General features: G+C 30.8%; 1 protein-coding gene across 2 annotated transcripts in view; it reads left to right on the top strand.

Annotated features, from left to right (window-relative positions):
- The window catches only part of caps (capricious), a 458,443-nt gene that overhangs the window by 363,285 nt on the left and 71,555 nt on the right, over window positions 1-23,603 (top strand). The window contains exon 2 of one of the 2 annotated variants that reach the window (XM_075355232.1): window positions 7,462-7,483. The exons of the other annotated variant lie outside the window; for it this stretch is intronic. Coding sequence (XP_075211347.1) covers window positions 7,462-7,483 — 22 coding nt within the window. The remainder of the gene's footprint in view (window positions 1-7,461; window positions 7,484-23,603) is intronic. 2 annotated transcript variants of the gene reach the window in all.

The following is a 23,603-nucleotide window of genomic DNA, read 5'->3' on the forward strand; positions in this document are numbered from 1 at the left end:
TCGGTAGGTTGCAGGTTTATATACGCATTTTAGTAACAACTAGCGGTACCTGTTTATAGTCCCACACATTGTCCGTAACTGAAATTCCTCCATCATCAGATAAAAAACCCACGATCTAGTTAGTATTCAAATACGTATAAAAGTAGCCTTTACTAGAATTTGAACCTTGGAACTCTCGACTTCCAAATCAGCTGATTTGCGATGACGAGTTTAACTATTAGAACAAACCGGCGGGTTAAAGCGTGCAGCCAGTAAATAGTAAATTGTTATTTACATTGGATTAATATGATCCATGAAATTGCACAAAACAAAAATATTTACAGACAATATTCTTATTTCAGTATATGTTGAAAATAATTCTGTAGGCAATAAAAAAAAAGGTATCTTAGTATTTCTAAATAACATTTATAGTGGGGTTAACATTTAATCTCTTCATTATGAACGAAGATGAAAGTTATTTTCATCTTTACAACTTTAATTATTTTAATAATTAAAGAAAGCTATTGAAAATTTTATATAAGTAAATAATATTTTACATTTTTTAAATCGATAAAAAAACTAAAAAATTCACGCGTACTCTATTTTATACCAACGAACAGTATCGTAGGGTTCCTATGTTCCTAAATGTAGTATTGATAATATCATTAGTTGGACTATTTAAACAACAAATTCATTACTGTTCATATTCATACAGAAAAATTGTTTAAATTAAAAAAGTTACAAAAATTTATTGACTTAAAATTTTTAAGGTTAAGTTAAAGAAAAATTAAAAAAACGAATTATTTTTTCAATAGTATTTCTTATGCTAAACAAAGAAACACAATATAGATGTAACGTACTTTTAATATCTTCCCAATTTCAAACCCGATTTTAGTTTTAAAAAAGTACAAATAAATCTTCAGGAGATCCTGGGTTTGAATCCTGGTCAGATATACGTCAAAAAATGTATATGCTAAAAATTTCCATTAGGGCTAAATGACGATAATAGTCGATGCCCGTAATCTCACAAAAAAAATCGTAGGTTAAACTGTTTAACCTAAATATGGAAGAAATAAAAAAAATTGTGTGGAAGATAATTTTTTACTTGACAGTAAGACTGTTTGATAATAAAAGCGAAGCAAAATTGATTTATAAATCGATCTGTTATGTTTATCGTTACATAATATAAGGATATAAAAATTAATCAATACAAACCACCTCGTTTAGATTTAACGTTTACCCCCAAAATACTTTTTATAAATACTGCTTAGGATCCTAACTAGTATTACTTTTCACTTTATTTATTTTTTATAAATCTACAAAAAGCTTTTAGAATTCGTATTTAAAATTAAGAAGAGAAAACTTTAGAAAATTATTAGGGAGGGGAGAGAAAAAGAAATTAAAATCCTACTGAAAGAAGATTTTTTGTTTTAACATGGAAGTTATTATTTTCGTAAAATTTAAGATACTAGAACTGGTAGATCACTCGTTTTGTATCAAAGGATCGCTAATTCTGATTACCGGGTTGCACCGAATAAAATTGAAATCAAATTATGTATTAACAACAGCCGATCCGAATGTTAAATTGATGTAATAAGGATCAAATAAATTTAATCATTTAAATCAATTCTCCAAACAAAAAGATTATATTAAAATTAAAACCAATATACATTCAATTAAATCAAGAAAATAAAATTATATATCTCTATCGAATTGATTATAATAAACCTTCCGATGTAGAAGATTAATAATTGGAAATCTGGCCATTTCCAGTCATATTTTAAAACTAATGGCTACTGTATAAATTCTCCCGGCCAATATTCCGGTTTTGGGTTCTAATTAATAATATATTCTTGTTATATAATGAGTTACAAGTATTTTAACTACGTCAAATAAGAGACGCAGTTGATAATGGCGGACGAATCAAGTATAATAAGCAGATAAAAATTTTCGGAAAATTGTACGAATCAATAAATTAATACATACATTTATGTATATTTTCTAAATAAATCAAATGAAAATATACGTTTATTGTACTTATATAATTAAAGTCGTATTTTACCTGATATCCATTCATAAAATTTTAGTTGTTTCTTATTAAAATATCTTTATCACAAAAATTTGTTTCACTGCAGTATATCGAATTAATGAAGGAATTTCACTTATGAAAACTATACCGTATTAAAAAAAAAAACACACAACTAAAAGCAACATAATTCTAATTCTTTTTGTTATTTTATTTTAAATGTAAAAACTTTGATTTAATCAATTAAATTCTTTTTCAAACAAAAACAAATTTTTATTTTAAAATAAATGATCTGTCTCTAACGATTGCTAAATATATACTAAGTTAATTCTACCTCTAATTGTCTCTTTAGAGAGCATTATTAGTTTATGAAATAAAAAAGACAAGATGACTAATGTTTTATATCCCTCACCCCCTTGCCGACAGTGCCGATGAACAGTGGTCACGTACAAGACTTTTTGTTATATTGTTTTTTTATACACTATCACTTGTCCTTGAAATCTGTACATATAGTCGTGTTTGTCCATTTTGTTTTAACTACTGTAAGTTTTATTAAAACTTTTTTTTTAACACGAATAGCAGTGCAATTATAAAAAGAGTTTTAGACTATATATCTAACAGTTTTATACTGTTCGTCAATTACTTTTTACATATTTATAACTCTAGTACGAACAAATATATATATATATATATATATATATATATATATATATATTTGTTATATATATAATATATATATGTTTTATATATATATATAAAATCTCAATAACAAAAAAAACTTTTTTCTGGCTTACTATCGAATATAGAATGAGAAATGAAAATGGTTTTCCGTCTTCACAAGACGAATATATATTTTATGTATTTATATACCAATTCAAAATGTTTATTATTGTTTGCCAAATGGTTTGTCTAATTAATAAACATCAATTACTACTTTCATAGAAAATATTACTCTTTATTAGTAATATTAATATTGAAGATATTTACATACAACACAGTCATTAGAAGGAAACCCACCGGGTTGGTCTAGTAGTTAACGCGTCTTCCCAAATCAGCTGATTTGGAAGTCGAGACTTCTAGCGTATAAGTCAAGGTAAAGTCAGTTATTTTTATACGAATTTGAATACTAGATCGTGGGTACCGGTGTTCTTTGGTGGTGGGGTTTCAATTAACCACACATTTCAGGAATGGTCGACCTGAGACTGTACAAGACTAAACTTCATTTACATTCTTACATATTATCCTCTTAAGAACATCAATTCCCGGAGGCAAAAAGATAATGACAATTATCTTCAAATCGTTTATTTAAACTAAATAATTTTCCGTTCACATAAGGCAAAAAAAGCTTTTCTTAGGATTACCATAGAAATTTTCTTTACAAAATACATGAAATTATCATTAAAATCATTCAATTTTATGAAGAGAGTAACCCCTTGAACATCAATCATTTTTACTTCCGGGGAACGGGTCAGATTTGACTTCCTTGATCAAATTATTTGTTTAATTTAAAAATTATGCAATATTAAAAGCATTAATATGAAAAAAAAAAAATTGTTTCAGACAAAGGTTTTAGGTAATATTTAAAGGATTAACCACCACTTTAAAACGATTCAATACTGTGCCTATTAAGGGTGGTATGATTTTTTTTTTGTCTTCGAAACCCCATTTTTTGCAACCCTTGGGCCAATGGTTGGCGATATCAAAAACATTTACTGACATAAGTTTTAGGTCCTTATACAAAAAATAGTAGGAACTTCAAAAATATTTGGTATTTTACTTAATAAGAAATTTATAGCGATTTTGTTTTGGTCTTCTCCTGCCGTATATGTTCGTCATATCAAAATTTGTTAAATTAAAAAAAAAAATTAAGAATTAAAGAAGTTTTTATTGCTGTTTCTGTGGAAATTATTCTTTCCTAGGTGATTTTTAAATATTTTGAATCGAGTTTTATTGTAGGCTTATCTAAATTAGATGATAAATTATCATTTTTTAATTTATACGATGAATTAAAAATGTAAACAAATTTATTTACCTGTAAAGACTTTCATATTATTAAAATTTTTAATCGTTTAGTTAATTTTGTAAATACTAATTAAGGACTTTCCATTTTTAACATGCAGTTCAATTTGTAAAGTGGGAATAAAAAAAAAAGACAGTTACAGATAAACGTTTTTAAAACATGAATATAAATGGCCGTTTTCACATTAAAGTAAATTACAAACTTTCAATCACATTTTAATTTTGTTTTCTCTCCATTGTAAATACACTTGCTCTTTTTTTTATTATTCATTTGAAAAATAACTCAAAAGCTATCCTTTTTCTGGCGGTTGGCACGGTAACTAAAGACCATTACAGACGATGGACAGAGAGGTATTTTGTGTAGTTACAGTTTAATTAATTCTGTTAATTTTATGCGTTAAAATGATAACTAGATAAATAATATTCATTACGCATTTCTTATTGATTTTATTCTAAATGTGATATCTAGTATGTTCAGTGTGACGTAGGTGATTAACGATACTGTTCCCATACCAGAGGTTAATCCATTGAGGTTTGGCAAAATTAATTATATTTTAAGGTATTCCTGAATACTGTCCCTGGACACCAACTGTTATTTGTTTGTATTTAACAATATATCCTAGTTTGATCTATGGATAACAATTCTCGATTGATCTGTTACACAAACATGGCTGCCATAGGCCCCGAATCAAAAAATCTGCCGTAGATGTACGAAAACTTATGGATTATTATAAGAATCGGACCACAAATATATATGTGGTAACGAAATAAATTGAAAAATACTGATTATAATTAGAAGCCGATCTGCAGGGTATCTAAAAAGAACTGAGGGTTGATGTTATGATGGTTTAATATATAGATAATTAGGTAAATCGTATGGCAATAAAACAAAATATTTCGGATACACATAAAGAAAATTGGTTTCTTTGTCTAGTCTAATCATTTCTCACATTATATATGCTCTGTCTATCTACGAGTATATTCCTTAGCCTTATTCTGTCCTTATCAGTTCCATATTTCAGGTGATATGCCACGTTTCCCACTTCATTGTGAGCTCCAGTAACTGTTTGGGGAATCTTTCTCTTATCATAAAAGTCGCATTTCCTCACCACTTCCTTCCCTCCCTATTCATTATCGTATTTCAATAGTCCTGATCCGCTCAAGACTAGTTACTTTGTAATCTTTCGTAAAAATTTCATTTCCACTATATTTATTCTTTTTTGATTAGACATGATTATTTCATATATTTCCAAAAATATATTTCAAAATATTCTACTTTATAACATGACCTAGACTTATTTTTGATGTTCTTCGAGCACAGAAAGCCGTTAGTTTTTATGTTGCATTCTGACTTTCCAATCATGTTTGTTATTTCTTTCCTTGAGTTACCGTCTGTTGATGGTATAATTCCCTGGTTCGTATGTACTAACTCAATTTGAATATGTAGATCAGTATGCAGATTTCCTATTAACAAATGTTTTCATCCTTTTATAATTGATTTTCATTCAGTTTGTTTCGTACGCGTCGACAAATTTCTCACTTATATTCATCATACTCGTTATTTCCCTCCCTTGGTATAATTATTTGGTTATCTATCGGTAACTGAAGAATAAATTATATGGACAATTCAAAAATTGATGGCTGTATATATACAGCCAAATTGTCTCGGGAGAACTTCGTGATACACACACACACACACACACACACACACACACTCGCTCTGTGTGTGTGTGTGTTAATACACACACACAAAAACACAGACAGAGAGAGAGAGAAAGAATGTATCACGAAGTTCTCTCAGGAATTTCATAACTTATTGTACTTGTGAAAATAATGGGAAAAGTTCGCATAAACACATGTCCTAAAATGCTTCGTTTGTGAGTTACGAATAGTAGAAAGTCGCATTTTCTCACCACTTCCCCCCACGATTCATTATCTTATTTCAATAGTCCTGATCCGCTCAAGACTAGTTACTTTGTAATCTTTCGTAAAAATTTCATTTCCACTATATTTATTCTTTTTTGATTAGACATGATTATTTTATATATTTCCAAAAATATATTTCAAAATATTCTACTTTATAACTTGACCTAGACTTATTTTTGATTTTCTTCGAGCACAGAAAGCCGTTAGTTTTTATGTTCCATTCTGACGTTCTAATCATGTTAAGACATGTCATGTTCGATCTACTATTCGTAACTCACAAACAAAGCATTTTAGGACATGTGTTTATGCGAACTTTTCCCATTATTTTCACAAGTACAATAAGTTATGAAATTCCCGTGAGAACTTCGTGATACATTCTCTCTCACTCTCTCTCTTTCTCTCTCTGTCTGTCTCATATCATCATGTCTTAAGAATTCGCTTGGATTTTAGCTACACCGGTGGAATGGGGAAGTACTGAAATTTTTAGTGATTTCTAATGCTTTTGACATGAAAAATAGAAAAAAATAGTTCCCAGAACCTTATCTGAAGTCGGTTTTGAGAAATCTGGGGTGAAAACTAATAAGTGGTGTAAAAACCCTGTTTTTTTATGTTCGACGAACAATAACTTTATTAAATAGGTAATAAACATATAAATCTTTTAAACAAAACTTGTAGTAAGTTTAATTATGTACAAATGATGTTAGATAAGTTGAATAAAACAAAGAAAGGGTAGAAAAATTAGAATTTTTTGTAGAAATAGTTTATTACTACATTTGACAGAAAAGTATTTATTTTAATGTAAACAAAAATCAAATTCTTTTTTGTTGATATGTACCAGTTTTTTCTTTTTCTTCTTCTTCGCTTCCTTTCTCCTTTTACTCATCCTTTCAATGCAGTTTTCTCCTTTTATTGATCCTTTCAATGCAGTTGTCAAGTTCCACTTCGAGTAAACACATGATCTGGACCTGCTTCCTTTTTTTCTGTAAAGTTCCTGGATAAGTGCTCTTTTTTCTATAATCCTGTTCATTATTTTTTCATTCCTTACTTTATCAGTCCATCTTTCTTCACATCCACATATCTCAAAAGCCTCAATCTAATTTCTCTCCTTTTTCCCCGTCCACGCACGCTTCACTTCCATCAATCGGAACACTTCTAAGCATTTGGCTAACCACTTCCTTAACTGTAAGTCCAAACGTTTACGAAATAGTAATTCTTTCTTTTTACTAAAGGTTTCCTTGCCATTCTTCCTTTTATTTCCCTTTCGCTTTTCTAACCCTCAGTCACCATAGCCCCACAGATATTTTTAATGTTATCTTTTTCTATTCCTCCTTCATGTCCTTACCACTACCGTTTATTTTGTCCTTCCACGTTTATTTTCATTACTTTAGTTTTTCCCCCTATATTTACTTACAATACGTAGATATTTGTTTGTAGAACATTATTTATGAATGAAATAAAAGTATTATTATCAGTATTTTATTTATTTATATTTATTGTTTTTCTTTTTTCAGGTGTGTACCTCCACAGACGATGGTCAGTTAAGTATATTAAAGTTACGAATGTATATTAATACATTAACGTTGGTTATGCAGTTAAAACTCTTATTTAGAAATATTAGTATTTGAAAAATTATTTGTTATATTTTGATATTAAGATTTTTTATGTTATATTAAGAAATTAATTTAATTTAATTTTTGTTATATATTATACTTAAAATTTCTTTTTTCAATATCCATTTTGCATTTAACTTCAATAATTACTTTATTTTTATGTTTGGTTTTAATGATCATGTTATAATTCATATTCAGCGTTAAATATCTATAAATTAAACTTAAATATTTTTAATAATATAAAAGTTCGTAATAATTAATTTCTCATTCATTATTTCTGATTAAAGAAATTAAAAACAAAACTAACTTGGATTACCAAACAAAATTTTTTAATCGTGTATTAATATCTATAATCGTGGTCTATTTATTATTCCTTTAAACTCATTTATTTACACTCGCTAAAAGCAGTTCTTTTCTTAGAAAAAAAAACCTTATCTAATCAGATAACAAAACTGTTTTTGTATAACTCCAACACAATAATTCGACGTAAGAGAAAGGACATTGTTAATAAAACAGTTTGCTATACGCTCCCTGCTAGCTCTATAGCTCTAGAACGGAAATTGTAATCGGTGCAATTTGGTCATATGCGGCTTTCACCGGATCTTGCCGTTTTGACACCTAAGGAACCCAAAAAACCAAATGGAGATTTTCCAGATGTTAATGATCGTACATACGTGTGTGTCTGTGTTCGGTATTGGCCTCTAAATCAACTTATATCTCCAGAACTATTGGACCGAATTTGACCAAAGTTGGTCAGATAACTTCTTTGTATGGGGCATTGATGCAATTAAATTTTCAACTTAAAAGGTCAAGGGAGTGAGGCTATAGAGGAAGGTCACCCTCAGTATCTCGATATTTCGCCTAATTAAGGTCATATTTTTCTTAGCCACATTTGTTACAATTAAAAAGTAACAGTATTTGCAAAATCGCACCCTTACTCCAAAAATACTGTTGTAGTCGTCTGTATGTTGTGACGTTACAGGTGAGCGGTAGACTCCAATATATACATAATATTTAAAGTGTAAAAAACTAATTCGGTCTGGCTGAGTCTCGAACTCGGTCGCCCGGTCGACTCGGTACGTGGTTCTTTAAGCCTCGCGACTACACCACTCTGCCTACCGTATAAGCTGTGAAAGTTCTTTGTAAGTGTTTCTATGTATATTGTGAAATTACATTAGTTTAGTTCGTTCCTACCGTCGTCGCTAGTACTGCCACACCAGAGCGATTAAATACGGCATGCGCTCACGGTTTAGTTAGAATCATTGAATTAAATAAGCGAAAAAATATTATATTTAAATAAAATAATAATTTTTTTAAATTATAATTTGAGTATGTGTGTGTAAGCCGTTCATCAGAAACGACCCACAGTTGTAGGAATTTCCTGGAACGCGGCATTAGCCGCGCGACAGGAAAGTCCTACAACTTTATTGATAGCTTTTTTTTAAATAAATTACCGAATCTTCTGAAAAAGTTTCCATCAGTTTATTTAGAATATAATTAAAAGATTTTCTTTTACGCATAAAATACCACTCTGTTGATCAATTTTTTACAACTCTGTTGATCAAAGTAAAAATGTGAGCACGTACGACAGTCAAACAAACCTATGCACTATCATTTTTTATAGAGAATTATATTAATTAACAGATATTAAAAAAAACCTGAATTTTCTATATCCCGTTCAATATGTACATAAATATGTGTTTAATTAAATTTCAATAACATGTTTGGAGATGTGAATTATTTCGTAGTTATTTTATATATTTAGTGTCTTCATGGTTTCGTTTTAACATTATTTCATACCTATATTTAAAAAAATTAATAATTCATATGGGATTTAATCAGACCTATTTTTTATTTTGTAATTAATTATACACATTTTTGACGTAATCTGTATAATGTATTACGAAAAAATTATTTATTTATAGAATCTTATTCGCAGTTTAAAAAATAAATAATAATCTTCAAAAATTATTATTTATTAATTATAATTCTATTCTAATTGAAATAATGAATACAAATAATATTCCATTCTATTGTGATAAATTTAAGGTTATTTTTAATTATTTAACACAACGTCGATTTATTGTGTTGAGTTATACAAAAAACGGTTTATTACAGTTTCCTACCCTAGTGGTAAACTCGTCATCGCAAATCAAACCGATTTCGAAGATGGAGAGTTTTAAGTTTCAAATCCTAGTAAAGGCAGTTACTTTTATACAGATTTGAATTCTAGATCGTGGATGCTGGTGTGTTTTGGTGGTTTTTTTCTGATGATAGAGGAATTCCCGTTACGGACAAAGCGTCGGGCTTGCAACAGGTTCCACCAGTTGTTATTAAAATGCGTATGCATACCTTCCTTTTTCCTGTTTAGCCTCCGGTAATTACCGTCCAGATTATACTTCAGAGGATGAATGAGGATGATATGCATGAGTGTAAATGAAGTATAGTCTAGTACAGTCTCACGCCGACCGTTCCTGAGATGTGTGGTTAATTGAAACCCAACCACCGAAAAACATTGGCATTCACGATCTAGTATTTCCCTTTCTTTTTCCTGTTTAGCCTCCGGTAACTACCATTCAGATAATACTTCAGAGGATGAATGAGGATGATATGTATGAGTGTAAATGAAGTGTAGTCTTGTACATTCTCCGTTCGACCATTTCTGAGATGTGTGGTTAATTGAAACCCACTAAAGAACACCGGTATCCACGATCTAGTATTTAAATCGGTATAAAAAACAGGCTTTACTAGGACTTGAACGCTGGAACTATCGCCTTCCAAATCGGCTAATTTGGGAAGACGCATTCACCACTAGACCAACCCGATGGGTTGGGTATGTATACCTGTGCCCTACCGACTAAACCTAACCACCTCACCAACTCCCCCTCCAGGGGCCGGATCCGCAATCAAGCACTACACGGCTCCAGGAGGTGCCTTTGAGAAAGGAGGAATCCGGAATCTCCACCGCCGCATCATCACCGCCGCCCGCCCGCGCAAGGGCAGACGAACGACGGCTCCACAGGGGAGCTGTCCTTCATCCCCCCCTGACTACCGGTCATGTTCTTCGGGCTATCAGAGGACGTTTTCATGGTTGGGTTTCAATTAACCACACATCTCGGGAATATTCGACTTGTGACTGTACAAGACTACAATTTATTTACATTCATGCAAATCATCCTCTCAAGTAATATTTTACGACCGAAAAAAAACTTTATTTCAGCTGAAATAAACTCGCTGTTGACAAGTTTAAAGTTGTCAACAGCTATGGTTATTAGCCCGATGGAAATTGGTATAGTATGAAAATATGTCATTCCTATCCGGGATTCGAACCCTCATGAAATGCTGAAACGCTACCTACTCAGTCACAAAGTGCCGTTGATTTTGAATAAAAGTTGTTTCCTTTTACACATGTTTAAATTTAAAAAAAATAAAAAATAACATTTTATAATCATAGATGGATCTTAAATATTGATCTTGAATATTCTTCCCTTAAAAAAATTCATCTAAACGAAACTTTTCTGTTGAATTTTTATTTTTTATTGCTAAGAATTGATTTCAATCCAGTCGTAAGACATTTATTTGGCCCTTAAAATTAAAATTACGTTGTTAATCTTCGAAATTTTATCTACATGTATATCATTCGATTTTTTTTTTTTTTGAATCAGTTGAAGTTAAGTCGTTTCCTTTTTGAAAAATGTTATATTTTTTAAAAAAACAAATATGATGTTTAAAATTATCAAAAGTTTTATTAAAGACGATATAACCGTACTGTATAATAATTTTTACAGGTTCATCGCTAACTTTTATGAAATGATGAAAAGTTTCAGCTGTCAGTTCCCAGGTAGTTCTGACATAGTACAGAGCTGCTAATATTAAATATTCTAATGAAGTTTGTTGTTAAAAAAAAAGTTTTAATTGTGCATACATAACTTATTGTTTCCATCTACTTAAAATTCATTGACCGTAATAATAACAATATAATGTTGAGCTACCCTCAAAAGAAAAAACGTTTGTGGTTTATAAAGACGTTCGAAGGGTGTGATACCTAATGTATTATAATATAATCTTATAATTATTTGTCTTTTTTTATTGTACATTATTAATTTCTTTTTATATTATAAGAGGGAATAACTATTTTTATACGCTCTTTTATATATATATATGCGGCGTTCTTTTAATTCTCAATTTTGAAATGTACGGTGACAAGCACTGTTTGTATATTAATGAATGACTGTTATTTATGGCTTTACAAAATATTGTGGTAAACCCACACACACAATAAGAGAGAGCCACGGGATGCAAGTTGCGTCGGTTTGTTGGGTTTCGTTTGCCAGTTGCTCGTTTACTGTCCATAAGGGAGTAGGCTCTCTCTTTGGTTGTCCAACTAACGTTCATTACAAATTCCATTGTACATACGTCGTGTTGCGTTTTAATGATACATCAACAGGTCAATATTGAGTCATATTGACCTCTTTAACATGGTGGCTTCATTATACTGTAATTATAGAATTTTTTTTTAAGTTTCTTGTTATCTCAAAAGTAAAATATAATAACTTTTCTTATTTCACCGATTTCTGTTTCACATATGTTCATACGTAATTAAAATTAATTACCTTTAATGTGAGCTTGCAAAACATCTCATTATTAATTCGTACGTAATCAGTTATGAAATTTTTTACTTCCTTGTACGAAGTAAAGGAAGTATTGTGATCGCAAAAAATTTCGGTTTTCATATTTCAACGGAAATAATCCATTTTGACCATCCCTCAATCCATTTTGACTAGTTTCGACGTGAAGTCTGTACGTACGTATGTATCTCACAAAATAAAAAACGATTAGCCGTAGTATGTTGAAATTTTGGATTTAGGACTGTTGTAACATCTAGTTGTGCCCTTCCCTTTTTGACTGCAATCGACTGGATCAAAAGTGTCCAAAAAATACCAAAATTTTGGATTTTGGACTTTTTCTTAATTTTCGTAATAAGGCCTTATTGAGAGCTTTTCAACTATGTATCATAAGTGGTAATTATTTTCATTGGTTCCAGAGTTATAGCCAAATAAAACTTTAATTAAAGAAATATCTGGATCTTACAAGGGAGGCACATATTGGTTCGAATCAGACTTCATGTCCTTTTCTTTCTTTTTTTAATTTAAATATATTGATTCATTAATAATTATTAACCTCTGATTGTAAAAAAATTCTTATTATAAATAATAATTTAATAATAGCAATAAAAAAAATATGAAAAAAAAATCAAATGTTATTAGTGAAATAAATGTTTTATGTACTTTTAAAAATGAATATTTATAATTTAATAGGCGTAGAAGGAAGTCATGTGATATCCACATTAGATTTGGTGAAACATCTGCTTATTTAATATTAATTGAAAATTATAATTTCGAATCGTATTATTTTTATTTATGCATTTGTTTCAGTCTACTAGATAATAAACATCGCTATAAAATCTAGTAGTAACCTTCTCCTGCTTCGTTTTTGTTTTCAGTTTGTTGATGGTTACATCATAATTATTTTAAGAAAACATAGTATTACATAGATATAAGACTTAATTTATTTAAAGAGTAATAAGGGACTTTTACTCTATCCTAATATTTAAGATAAGATTATTAATTAATAATTGTATAAGTATTTCATATTAATAAAAACTAATATTTTAGCGATAGTGCAGCTGCTCACTTTATTATAGAATTTTTTCTTTTTCTTCTTCTTCTCCCCCCGCCGGATTCTGCATTTAAGCATTACACAGTCCAGGGGAGTGTTTTTTACTCTCTAACGGGCCTCCAAGTCTCGACCCGCCTCACTTTGCGACCGCCTCAAACCCCCAGACTAGGATCCACCAGGCCCGGCTATGCCATCCCTGGGTCCCCACTCCGGGAGCCGAGAATCGGTCTTAATGCCAGTGCCTCACACGGGGATACCCCGAGTGGGGGCATCCCCGTCGGTCTTTTTCGCTTGGAGGTGCGAGAGTCCTCATCGCTACCGCCCGCTCGTGCAAGCACGTGCGAACGGCAGCTCCGCAGAGGGCTATCCCTCATCCACGAGCCCCCCCATTCTTCTCCTCTTTTTTATAAATTTTTTCACATCACCAGTAATGAATTTGGTTTTTGTTTACATTAAATAAGTACCTTTTTGATAAATGTTCTAACAAGTTCAAATTTTTCTAATCTTTCTTCGTTTTATTCAACTTATCTTACACCATTTTGTTCAGAATTAAATTCTCTACAAGTTTTGTTTAAACATTTTATGTGTTTATAACCCATTTAATAAAGTTATTGTTCGTCAAACATAAAAACGCCCTCAATTTATTGGTTTTCACCCAAATTTCTCAAAAACTACTGCAGATACGGTTCTGGGACCGTATTATAAATTATATTTTATTCGATTTTTCAGGTCAAAAACCATAAAAAATCACTAATTCTGCTCCTTAATTAACGTCCAAAAAATTTCAGTATGACCTCATTTGACTCGGGTAGCTGAAATCCGAACAATATCTTCACTAGCCGTAATTCGCAAACCAAACATTTTAGGACATAATTTTATATGCAATAAGCCAAGGGATACAAATAAGCCCTGATGTATCCATCAATAACATGTTATTTGCGGATGATCAGGTAATCCTTCAAAGAACGGAAGATGATTTGCAGATGGCTGTGTTCTGTCTGAGCTGGTTTAAGCTCTCAATATAATATGAAGATATCCCTGACAAAGATAAAAGTCATGGCATTTCTGGTAAAGTTTCCTGTTTGATCAAAAATCGTTCTAGGAGATAAGATTCTTGAACAGGTGTCTCATTTAATTAACTAGGCTGTGATGTTACTTTCGAGAACGATAGATATTACGATAAGAAGATCTGTAAATTTCAAGCCATTTGTGGAACAATAAGAACACTACATAGGAAGTTACTGAATGAGACTCAAATGAAGTTTTATAAAGTGATGGCTGTTTCTACTCTGTTACTCTTTGGCTCTGAGAGTTGGGTCTTATAAAAGAGACAGCTCAGTAAAATTCAGGCAGCGGAAATGAGATACCTGTGTTCGGTAAAGGGGTGCACTAGAAAAGATCGTTTCAGGAACGAGGATATCAGAAGAGAGTTAAATGTTCTACCCTTGTGCGACACAATAGTAGAGAGAGAAGAGGGACGGATAGGTGGAAGGACCGCGTTAATAGGATGGTAGACGGAAGATTCCCCAAAGAAATAATACACTATCGACCGAAGGGCAAATGCTGTAGGACGGCCAAGAAAGCGCTGATAACCCTTTGAAACCGAAACAGGTGAATCGCCTATACCGTGATGGAAGAAGAAGAAGAATAGAAGATTAGATGGACGTTTTCCATTATTTTCAGTACTAGAATAATTCATGAAATTCCCAGGAGAATGTCGTGATACACTCTGCATACAAACAAATTGTGATAAACAAATTATACTCGTATACTGCTAATTTAACTGTTGACCTATATTTGGGGGTTTGTAATGGGAGTTTAAATCCTTATATGAATTTTATTTAAACATGTAACTGTAATTTATTAAAAAATTAGCTAATTTCTATTCTAATTTTAAAATTAATATTTTGTCAAATTTTGGATGTTAAATAATGGCTTCTTAATACCATTTTTTTTTTCAACAGTTATTTCTTTTAATTCTTTACTTAACACATTAAATACTTTGGCATCTATGTATAAGTAGGATTTCTTAAAAGTCTGTATGTAATGAAGGAAGAGCGTATGACTGTTTTTCATACTCCTCGTGTTATATAACGTAGTTTTCATTTTGCATTCGTTTTTGTTGAAAAACATTCTTATAACTTTGTAAAAAAATTAAATGTTTTAAGGGCAATAAATTAAAATTAAAAGAAAGATTGTTAAAGTTAAGCGCAAAGCCCCTGGAATCCGTAATTCTGAAAATTTTTCCTTGGCTCAACTTTAATGCTATTGTACTAAGTATGCGTATAAAGTATACGATGCTTCGATACGGGATTGTACTCGACCGATATGCAATCCCGTTTCGAAGCATCGTAAACACTACTTAATAATAGATTTTGTGGAGAACATTTTCTCAGTTTGTAAAATTTAAAAGCCTAAACCATTCCTTCATGTTTTCAATTTCAATATATACAATATCCATTTTAAATCCGATTCCACCAGTAAACCTTAATACTTAACAGAACCAGTTTGTTTATCAGTTATGAATTCAAATTGTGTGGTTAAGATAAGAAGATGATTAATTTTTTATTAGTTATTTACGAGACATTAAATCTATTTAAACTTATAAATTTTAAAGGAAATCTGTATGACTTAAACGTGATTTCAGCTGATAATTTTTTTAATAGAATAAAAAATAATTAAAGATTTTATATCCACCTTACCAACAAAAAAGATGTGTTTTCTCGAGATCTTTCGGTTTATTTCAAACCATCATCAGGACATAAAAATAATATAGGTCAAAAATTAAAATAATTTTAATTTAACACCAAAAAAAGTTTAACATTTTAACAACACAATTTTAATTTTAACATAATACCGGGATGTACTATAAACGACAAATTAATTAAATATATTAATAATAATTATAATAAGACATGAAATAATGACTCTAAATTTAATAAACAAGGTGTATACATCTTGTGGTGTGATATATACCGGTATGACCAACCGTAACTTTTTCATACGCGCAAAAGAATACATCGATATTATTAAAAACAATAAACACGAAAATTCTAACTTTGCTTAATACATCTTAGGTAACGGTTATACATACAATCAAAATCAATTTCCGATAATCATTTTAATATACAAAATTAAAGAAAATTTTCACGTAAATAATAACCATAATAATTTAATTAATGAACAAAAATTTTTTAATGAAAATAAATTATTCAAATACGTCTTAAATACAAATATAAAGAGATAATAATCATAAACAACTAAAGTATAATTGATAACATGGTTTCTTTAATTCTATTTTATTCCACCAGAATTCACTATATTGTTATCAATATACTCTTGACGTTCAAAACAGTCATTACTGGGTACTCATTTTAATTTTTGACTTATTATATATTATTTTTATCTCCTTATGATGGTTTGAAATAAACCGAAAGATCTCGAGAAAACACATCTTTTTTGATGTATCTATTCGAGAGTACATGGCTCTTTCACAATAAGGCACCAAAATACCTAGGAGTGACACTTGATAGAATGCTTTCATTTAAGGAGCACCTAATGAAAACTGCAGAGAAATTGAAAGCGAGAAACATTATACATAAGCTCTGTGGAACAACGTGGGGAGCATCGGCTTCCAATTTGCGCACATCGGCTCTGAACCTCGTCTTCTCGGCTGCAGAATATTGTGCGCCAGTGTAGCTTAACAGCCCTTATGTTCATAGAATTGATGCTCAACTTGATACATGAGGACATTGAAGATACCAATCATGGTGTCTTTCGATCTAGAAAGCCACCTATCAAAACAGCAATTGCTGCCACAGAGGAAGGATTCAACCTAACTGACGCCTGGCGTCAAGAATGGACCACAAAGCAGAATAACCAAATTCCATGTATTACTCAAAAGCCGTCGGGTTTTGACTTGCCACGTAAGACATGTTCAACGTTAAACGGAATACGAATTCAGCATGGTAGGTGCGCTTATTTCCTGTATAAATGTGGTAAAACACCGACGACCCTTTGCGAGTGTGGTGAAAATCGAACTGTTAAACACATCACAGAAGTTTGCCCCAGGACAGCTTATGAAGGGACTCCTGAAGATTTCCTGATGGCGACTCCAGAATCAGTAGCTTATAGTAATTTGTTAAATGTTTGTTTGTAATTTTTGACTGTAACTAGTGTTATGTCTTGGTGCCATACGCTAAATAAATTATGAATTTTGACAATTTTTTTTTATAAAATATATACCTCATTTTTTGCCTTTTTGTATAATAATGCAATTTATGAATTATGATTCATGAATAGAGAATTCAGATTTTATGCATTCTTAAGTAAAACATTATCTGATTATTAGAAACTAGTTTCCAAATAACATGAAAGAATATTGGATGTGAGAAGACTGAAGTATTTTAGTGGGTGCCTAATATCAGTTCTACTGTTGTATTATTCGATTACTATGGTAAATTTAGCTATTATTTAAGTTGTCCATTGAAGTCACTTTTCTACGCTTCTGTTAAAGTCAAGGAAGAACTCATTCTATTTGGATTTAATAAATTAATCTAATTTCATACAACACGGTTGAGTTATACGTTTAGTTTTTGTTACTTACTCATTTACGATCCTGTCTGGCTCGGCATAAAATTTCCCTCTAGCTAATCGAGTAAAATATTTAAAGTATTACCTACAGTATTTTTTTATTTATGTTATTTTTACAACTGCATATTTAATAATTTAATTAAAATTAAAACAATCTTGAATTAATATTTGCCCGAATAATCGAACTTAACGCATTTTGTAATATCTTCCCTATGTTATAATCTTTTTATCTGAATTAATTAACTAATTTCATTGTGTATTTTCATAGTAAACCCGTTTTGATTTCATTATAAAGTCAACTATATAACGGTATTGTATAATCTTAAATAAATATTGTTAACATTCAACGAAGAATAGCCAGCTGCGGTGATTTCATTTCTGAAAATCACAACAGTCCCTTTTGTTGTTTTACTTGTACTATGCTTATTTTCATTTCCAAAATGTTATTTTCAAATGCAATTTTGTTTTGTTTTAACTGTATAGATACGTTTAATTAATTATAAATCTGGTAAAATATAACAGTTTATCCATGCACGTGAATGTAGCGGATGTATTTTATATTTTGTCGTTCAGCTAATTATTAAGATAGATGTGTTAACGTAACTCATAATATTTCTCTTTATATGATTTTACTGCTTAGCATACATTGACCATTTTTGAAGCCTTTATCTGAGAAAATCTTAGTTGCTTATGTATTATGTCGCTGCTTTCTTGGAAAAGTATTATTAAAATATTGAAAAGTACTTTAGGTAAGTTTTTATACGTATACTTTTTGTAGTATTACAATATTTAATTTTTTTTAAATGTGTTGAGAGTAGTACAGATGGTTAACGCTTAATTTCTGGTACGGGAATTGGATAGTTAAATCACTGGCCGAACCAGTTATATTTTGCCGCTTAACGGGGCTCAATATTATCCCGGTCACCATTCTGTTGTCGAGTTCTAATTACCGACCTTGATCTTGGCAGTCTGTGACTATGACAAGATCTATATTCAATACGCAAACAAAGGACGAATATACTAACGAGTCCCGAATCATGAATATTATTACAATTTGTTTCACGAAAACGTGCAGCACAAAATATCATTATAATGGTTCTTTCCTGTTTAGCCTCCGGAACCACCGTAAGGTATTACTTCAGAAGATAATATGTATGAATGTAAATAAAGTGTAGTCTTGTACAGTCTCAGGTTGACCGTTCCTGAGATGTGTGGTTAATTGAAACCCGAACCATCAAAGAACACGGTATCCACGATCTAGTACTCAAATTCGTATAAAAGTAACTGCCTTTACTAGGATTTTAACCTTAAAACTCTTTACTTCGAAATTAGCTGATTTGCGCTGACGAGTTCGCCACTAGACCAGCCCAGTGAGTTACTATGATGATTCTGATTTAGCGCAATTCATCAAAGAACAAAAAAGTTTTCTTTACTTTTAATATAAAAATTTTATGTGGACACCTTGTACGCTTATTAAATTACATATACATAATTTTTTTTTTAAATGAAAAGTAAGTGAAATTTTATTTCATTAATAACTTCTGATATTTTTTCACTTTTTTTATTGTTATTATTGAATTATTATTTACTGTAACATTTTTTTTTACAATCAGAGGTTAATAATTATTAATAAATTAATATATTTAAATTAAAAAAAGGTAAAATAAAGGATATGAAGTCGGATTTAAATCGATGGGCCTTTCTCATGTAAGATCCAAATATTTCATTAATTAAAATTTTATTTGGCTGTAACTCTGGAACCAATGAAAATAAATACTATTACTTATGATATATCATTGAAAAGGTTTTAAGGAGGGCTTATTACACCTGTTCAGAAAAAGTCCAAAATCCAAATTTGTTTTGGATTTTGTGCTTTTTGATCACTTTTTCCACTCTCCTCTCAATTCTTCCGTACTGAATTCTGGTTAGAATTTTTGATGCGCGAGTAGTTAAGCTGATTGTTTTGTATTCTTCAGATTTACTTGCTCCTGCTTTCTTTCTCATGACAATGCTTTATTCTTTTACTAATGAACTTGGACGTACGTAAGTATGTATTCTAACGAGGAATATTTGATGGATGAAATTATAAATGAAAAAAAGTTAAATATTTGCCAGAAATAGAATTTGAGATCATCCATCAGGTTAAAAGTTGCATTTTCCGTAAATTGTTCCATAAAAATTTACTTTTTTAAATTAGAATCGTCTAGAATTCAAAGTTATAACTTGTTACATTTCACTAAGTTACGTATTGTTTATTTCTCTCTATCTCTTCGATGATAACTTAGGAATAGCTAAACCGAACAGAATTAAACTGTATTTAACAGGATTGTCCCTTGTAGCACTGAAAGGAAATTAGTTGAACGAGAAATTATATCACAGGAAAGCTAAAGTTTCCTTTATTGGGAAACAAGGTTAATTAAGGAGTAATTTTTTTGCATGTATTTCTTTTATTTTTTATCTTGAAATAAAGCAATTCAAACAATAAATAATAAAAAGTGATGAAATTCTCTTAAATCTTTTGTTTTTATTTTTTTGTTTTTACTAATGATATTTAGATGATTGACCAAAAATATAGTTAAAGAGTATAATGTACAAGTTGAATAAATTATGTAAACAATAACATTTTCAGATGAAAGTATATATTGAAGAAAATAATGAAGTTTTGTGGAAAATATCTAAATTTTTTACAAAAATAACTATAAATGATCATACTTCATAATTATCTCTCATTTTTCTTAAGTCGGATTTAAATTCAGTTTTCTTGAATAATTAGTGAGGTGGAAGTTCAGAGCCAGTTGAAGGAGAAAAGAAGCTTGGAAAAAAAGGCTGAAAGCTAATGGATGAGATGAAGATTGGAAACTCAAAGGGATGAATAATAAGGTTTGGGACAGAAATGGATGGAGATAGCGATATCATAAGGAACCTACCGCTGGACAGAACTTCAGATGATGATGATGATACCCCATTTTATCTGGATATTTTAATTTTTACTAGTTGGGAATAAATTCTTTCATAAAAACAAAATTTGAACACAGAACTTTTTTGTAGCTCTGCCTGACCTTTTTCTGATGTCTTTAACTTTTATTAGACACTAGAAAAAAGTTAAACAGAAAAATTAAGTATAATTTCTAGAAAATTCGTTTTACTTCCTTGTACGAAGTAGAGGAAGTATATTGATCGCGAAAAATTTCCAGATTTCAGTGGAAATATACATTTTGACCATTCCTGAATCCATTTTGACTAGTTTCGGCGTGACTTTTGCACATATGTATGTAGGTATCTTGCACAACTCAAAAAACGATTAACCGTAGGATTTTGAAATTTTGGATTTAAAACTGTTTTAACATCTAGTTATGCACCTCCCTTTTTGATTGCAATTGACTGGACCAAAAGTGACCAAAAAAGCCCAAAATCCAAAACAATTTGTATTTTGAATTTTTTCTTAACTACAGTAATAAGCCCTCATTGAGAGCTTTTCAACGATGTATCATAAGTGATATTTATGTTCATTGGTTCCAGAGTTACAGCCAAATAAAATTTTAATTAATGAAATATTTGGATCTTGCATGAGAAAGGCACATCGGTTTAAATCTGACTTCATCTCCTTTTTTTTAATTTAAATATATTAAATTATTAACCTCTGACTGATAAAAAATATGTATATGTAATTTAATAGGCGTACAAGGAAGTCATATGGTGTCAACGTCAGATTTTTTTGTAACCAGGTCTCCATCATTTTGTGGAATGGTGTGACGAGGGGGTATGCGTGGGGAGCATACCCGGACCTTGTGTAGAAATGGACGGGAAGGGTAGCCCTCTTGCGGAGGAATTTTCGGGCTTTCCATAAGCAGAAGGTCAGAACGTTCCGATACTGCGATGGTGATCTCGATGAGGGGGGGGCTGTGAGATCCCCAAGCTAGGATGGGTTTAATCACCGCCACGACTCATAGGTGCGGCTGAGGTAACTCCTTCCAGGCGAATGCCAGCCGCCCCGTGTGAGTTTAAAAAAAATTTTCCATCTTTGAGAGAAAATTTTCTTTTCTAATTAACTATATCGCATTTTAATGACCAAAAAGTATTAATTAGAAAATATGTATGTTAAGTTTTTTTTTCTTTAGCGTAAGTAGTCAATTGTTTCTCTCTTAAATTTCAGTAATGAAATTGAATTTTATTATTTAACATAAAAATGACTGGAGACTGGAGAATAAAGATCATTATATTAAGCTTCAATCTCTTCTGGAAAGATATAGCGTAACTAATGTATTAGTATTTATAATATTCAAAGTACAGCCAGTAAAAGATGAAAAGAAAAATCAATAAATAAAATGTTGGCTTACATGGTAAAATTGCTCTTATGATGCTTTAGGAAGATCATAAATTAAAAAGACAGCTGGATAGTAAACTGTCTGAAGGGAGCTGGTATTCTTTACTCATAAATAACACCGTATAATCTGTTATATAGCTTAAAAACTACTTGCTGCACGCTTGCATTCCGTTCATGAATTAATATCATACGATATTTTTAGCTACATGGCCCGTATTAAATTATGGTTAGTGAGATTGCTTTATCGTACCTCAGGTAACAAAAAAGAAAAATCACGTATTAGACGGTTGTTTAATAACTTATAATTTAATTTATAGTAAAAGATGTTTCACGAGATATTTAATGAATGAGTTTTAATCATTAGTATACCTATTACATACTTCGTTAAAATCAGTATTCTATACTTGCATCCAAGTAGTATGACAGCATGTCTCTATTTTTATTAGACATTTCGAAATTAAAGACAATTTTATTTCGAAATAATTAGACATTACGAATTTAAATTTCTATCGAGAAAAAATGTCATTTAACATCTTATATAGTTGAATAAATTACTTATACACCATTTGCGTAGTTAAAATATCAATGTGTGGACAACTCATTAGCCTATATATATATATATTATACAAGTATTTTTTTTTTTTTTTTTAGTTTGTAACGATTGAACCATGGGCCAATTATTCTATATATAAAGATCATGTGTATTCTAATAACCAACCCACCAATAGTGATAATCTTTAGCTCCTCCCATTTCAGCATACCGAAAAGAAGCAGTCATGCTGTCAAACTTCTTTCTTTTTGCTGCTTAGCCTCCGGTAATTGCCTTTCAGATAATACTTCAGAGGATGATTGAGGATGGTTATGAGTGTAAATGAAGTGTAGTCTTGTACAGTTTCAGTTCGACCATTCCTGAGATGTGTGGTTAATTGAAACGCAACCACCAAATAATACCGGTATCCACAATCTATTCAAATGCGTGTAAAAATAACTGACTTTACTAGGACTAGAACGCTGCAACTCTCGACTTTCAAATCAGCTGATTTGGGAAGGCGCGTCAAACTATAGGGATACAAGTCCTAGTAAAGGCAGAATTTGAATACTAGATCGTGAATACCGGTGTTCTTTGGTGGTTGGGTTTCAATTAACCACACATGTCAGGAGTGGTCAAACTGAAACTGTACAAGACTACACTCATGTATATCATTCTCATTCATCCTCTGAAGTAATACCTGAACGGTAATTCCCGGAGGCTAAACAGAAAAAAGAAAGAAAAGAAGACGTCATGTCGAAACTAGTCAAAATGGATTCAGGGGTGGTCAAAATGCATATTTTCATTGATATCTGAAAACTGAAATTTTTCTGTATCACAATATTTTATTTACTTCGTGCAAGAAATTAAAAATGTGCAAAACACTTTTTCAGGTAGCTCCATAAAAACAATCGCATG

The sequence above is a fragment of the Lycorma delicatula genome, chromosome 2, assembly GCF_047948215.1.
Source record: "Lycorma delicatula isolate Av1 chromosome 2, ASM4794821v1, whole genome shotgun sequence".
NCBI lineage: Eukaryota > Metazoa > Arthropoda > Insecta > Hemiptera > Fulgoridae > Lycorma > Lycorma delicatula.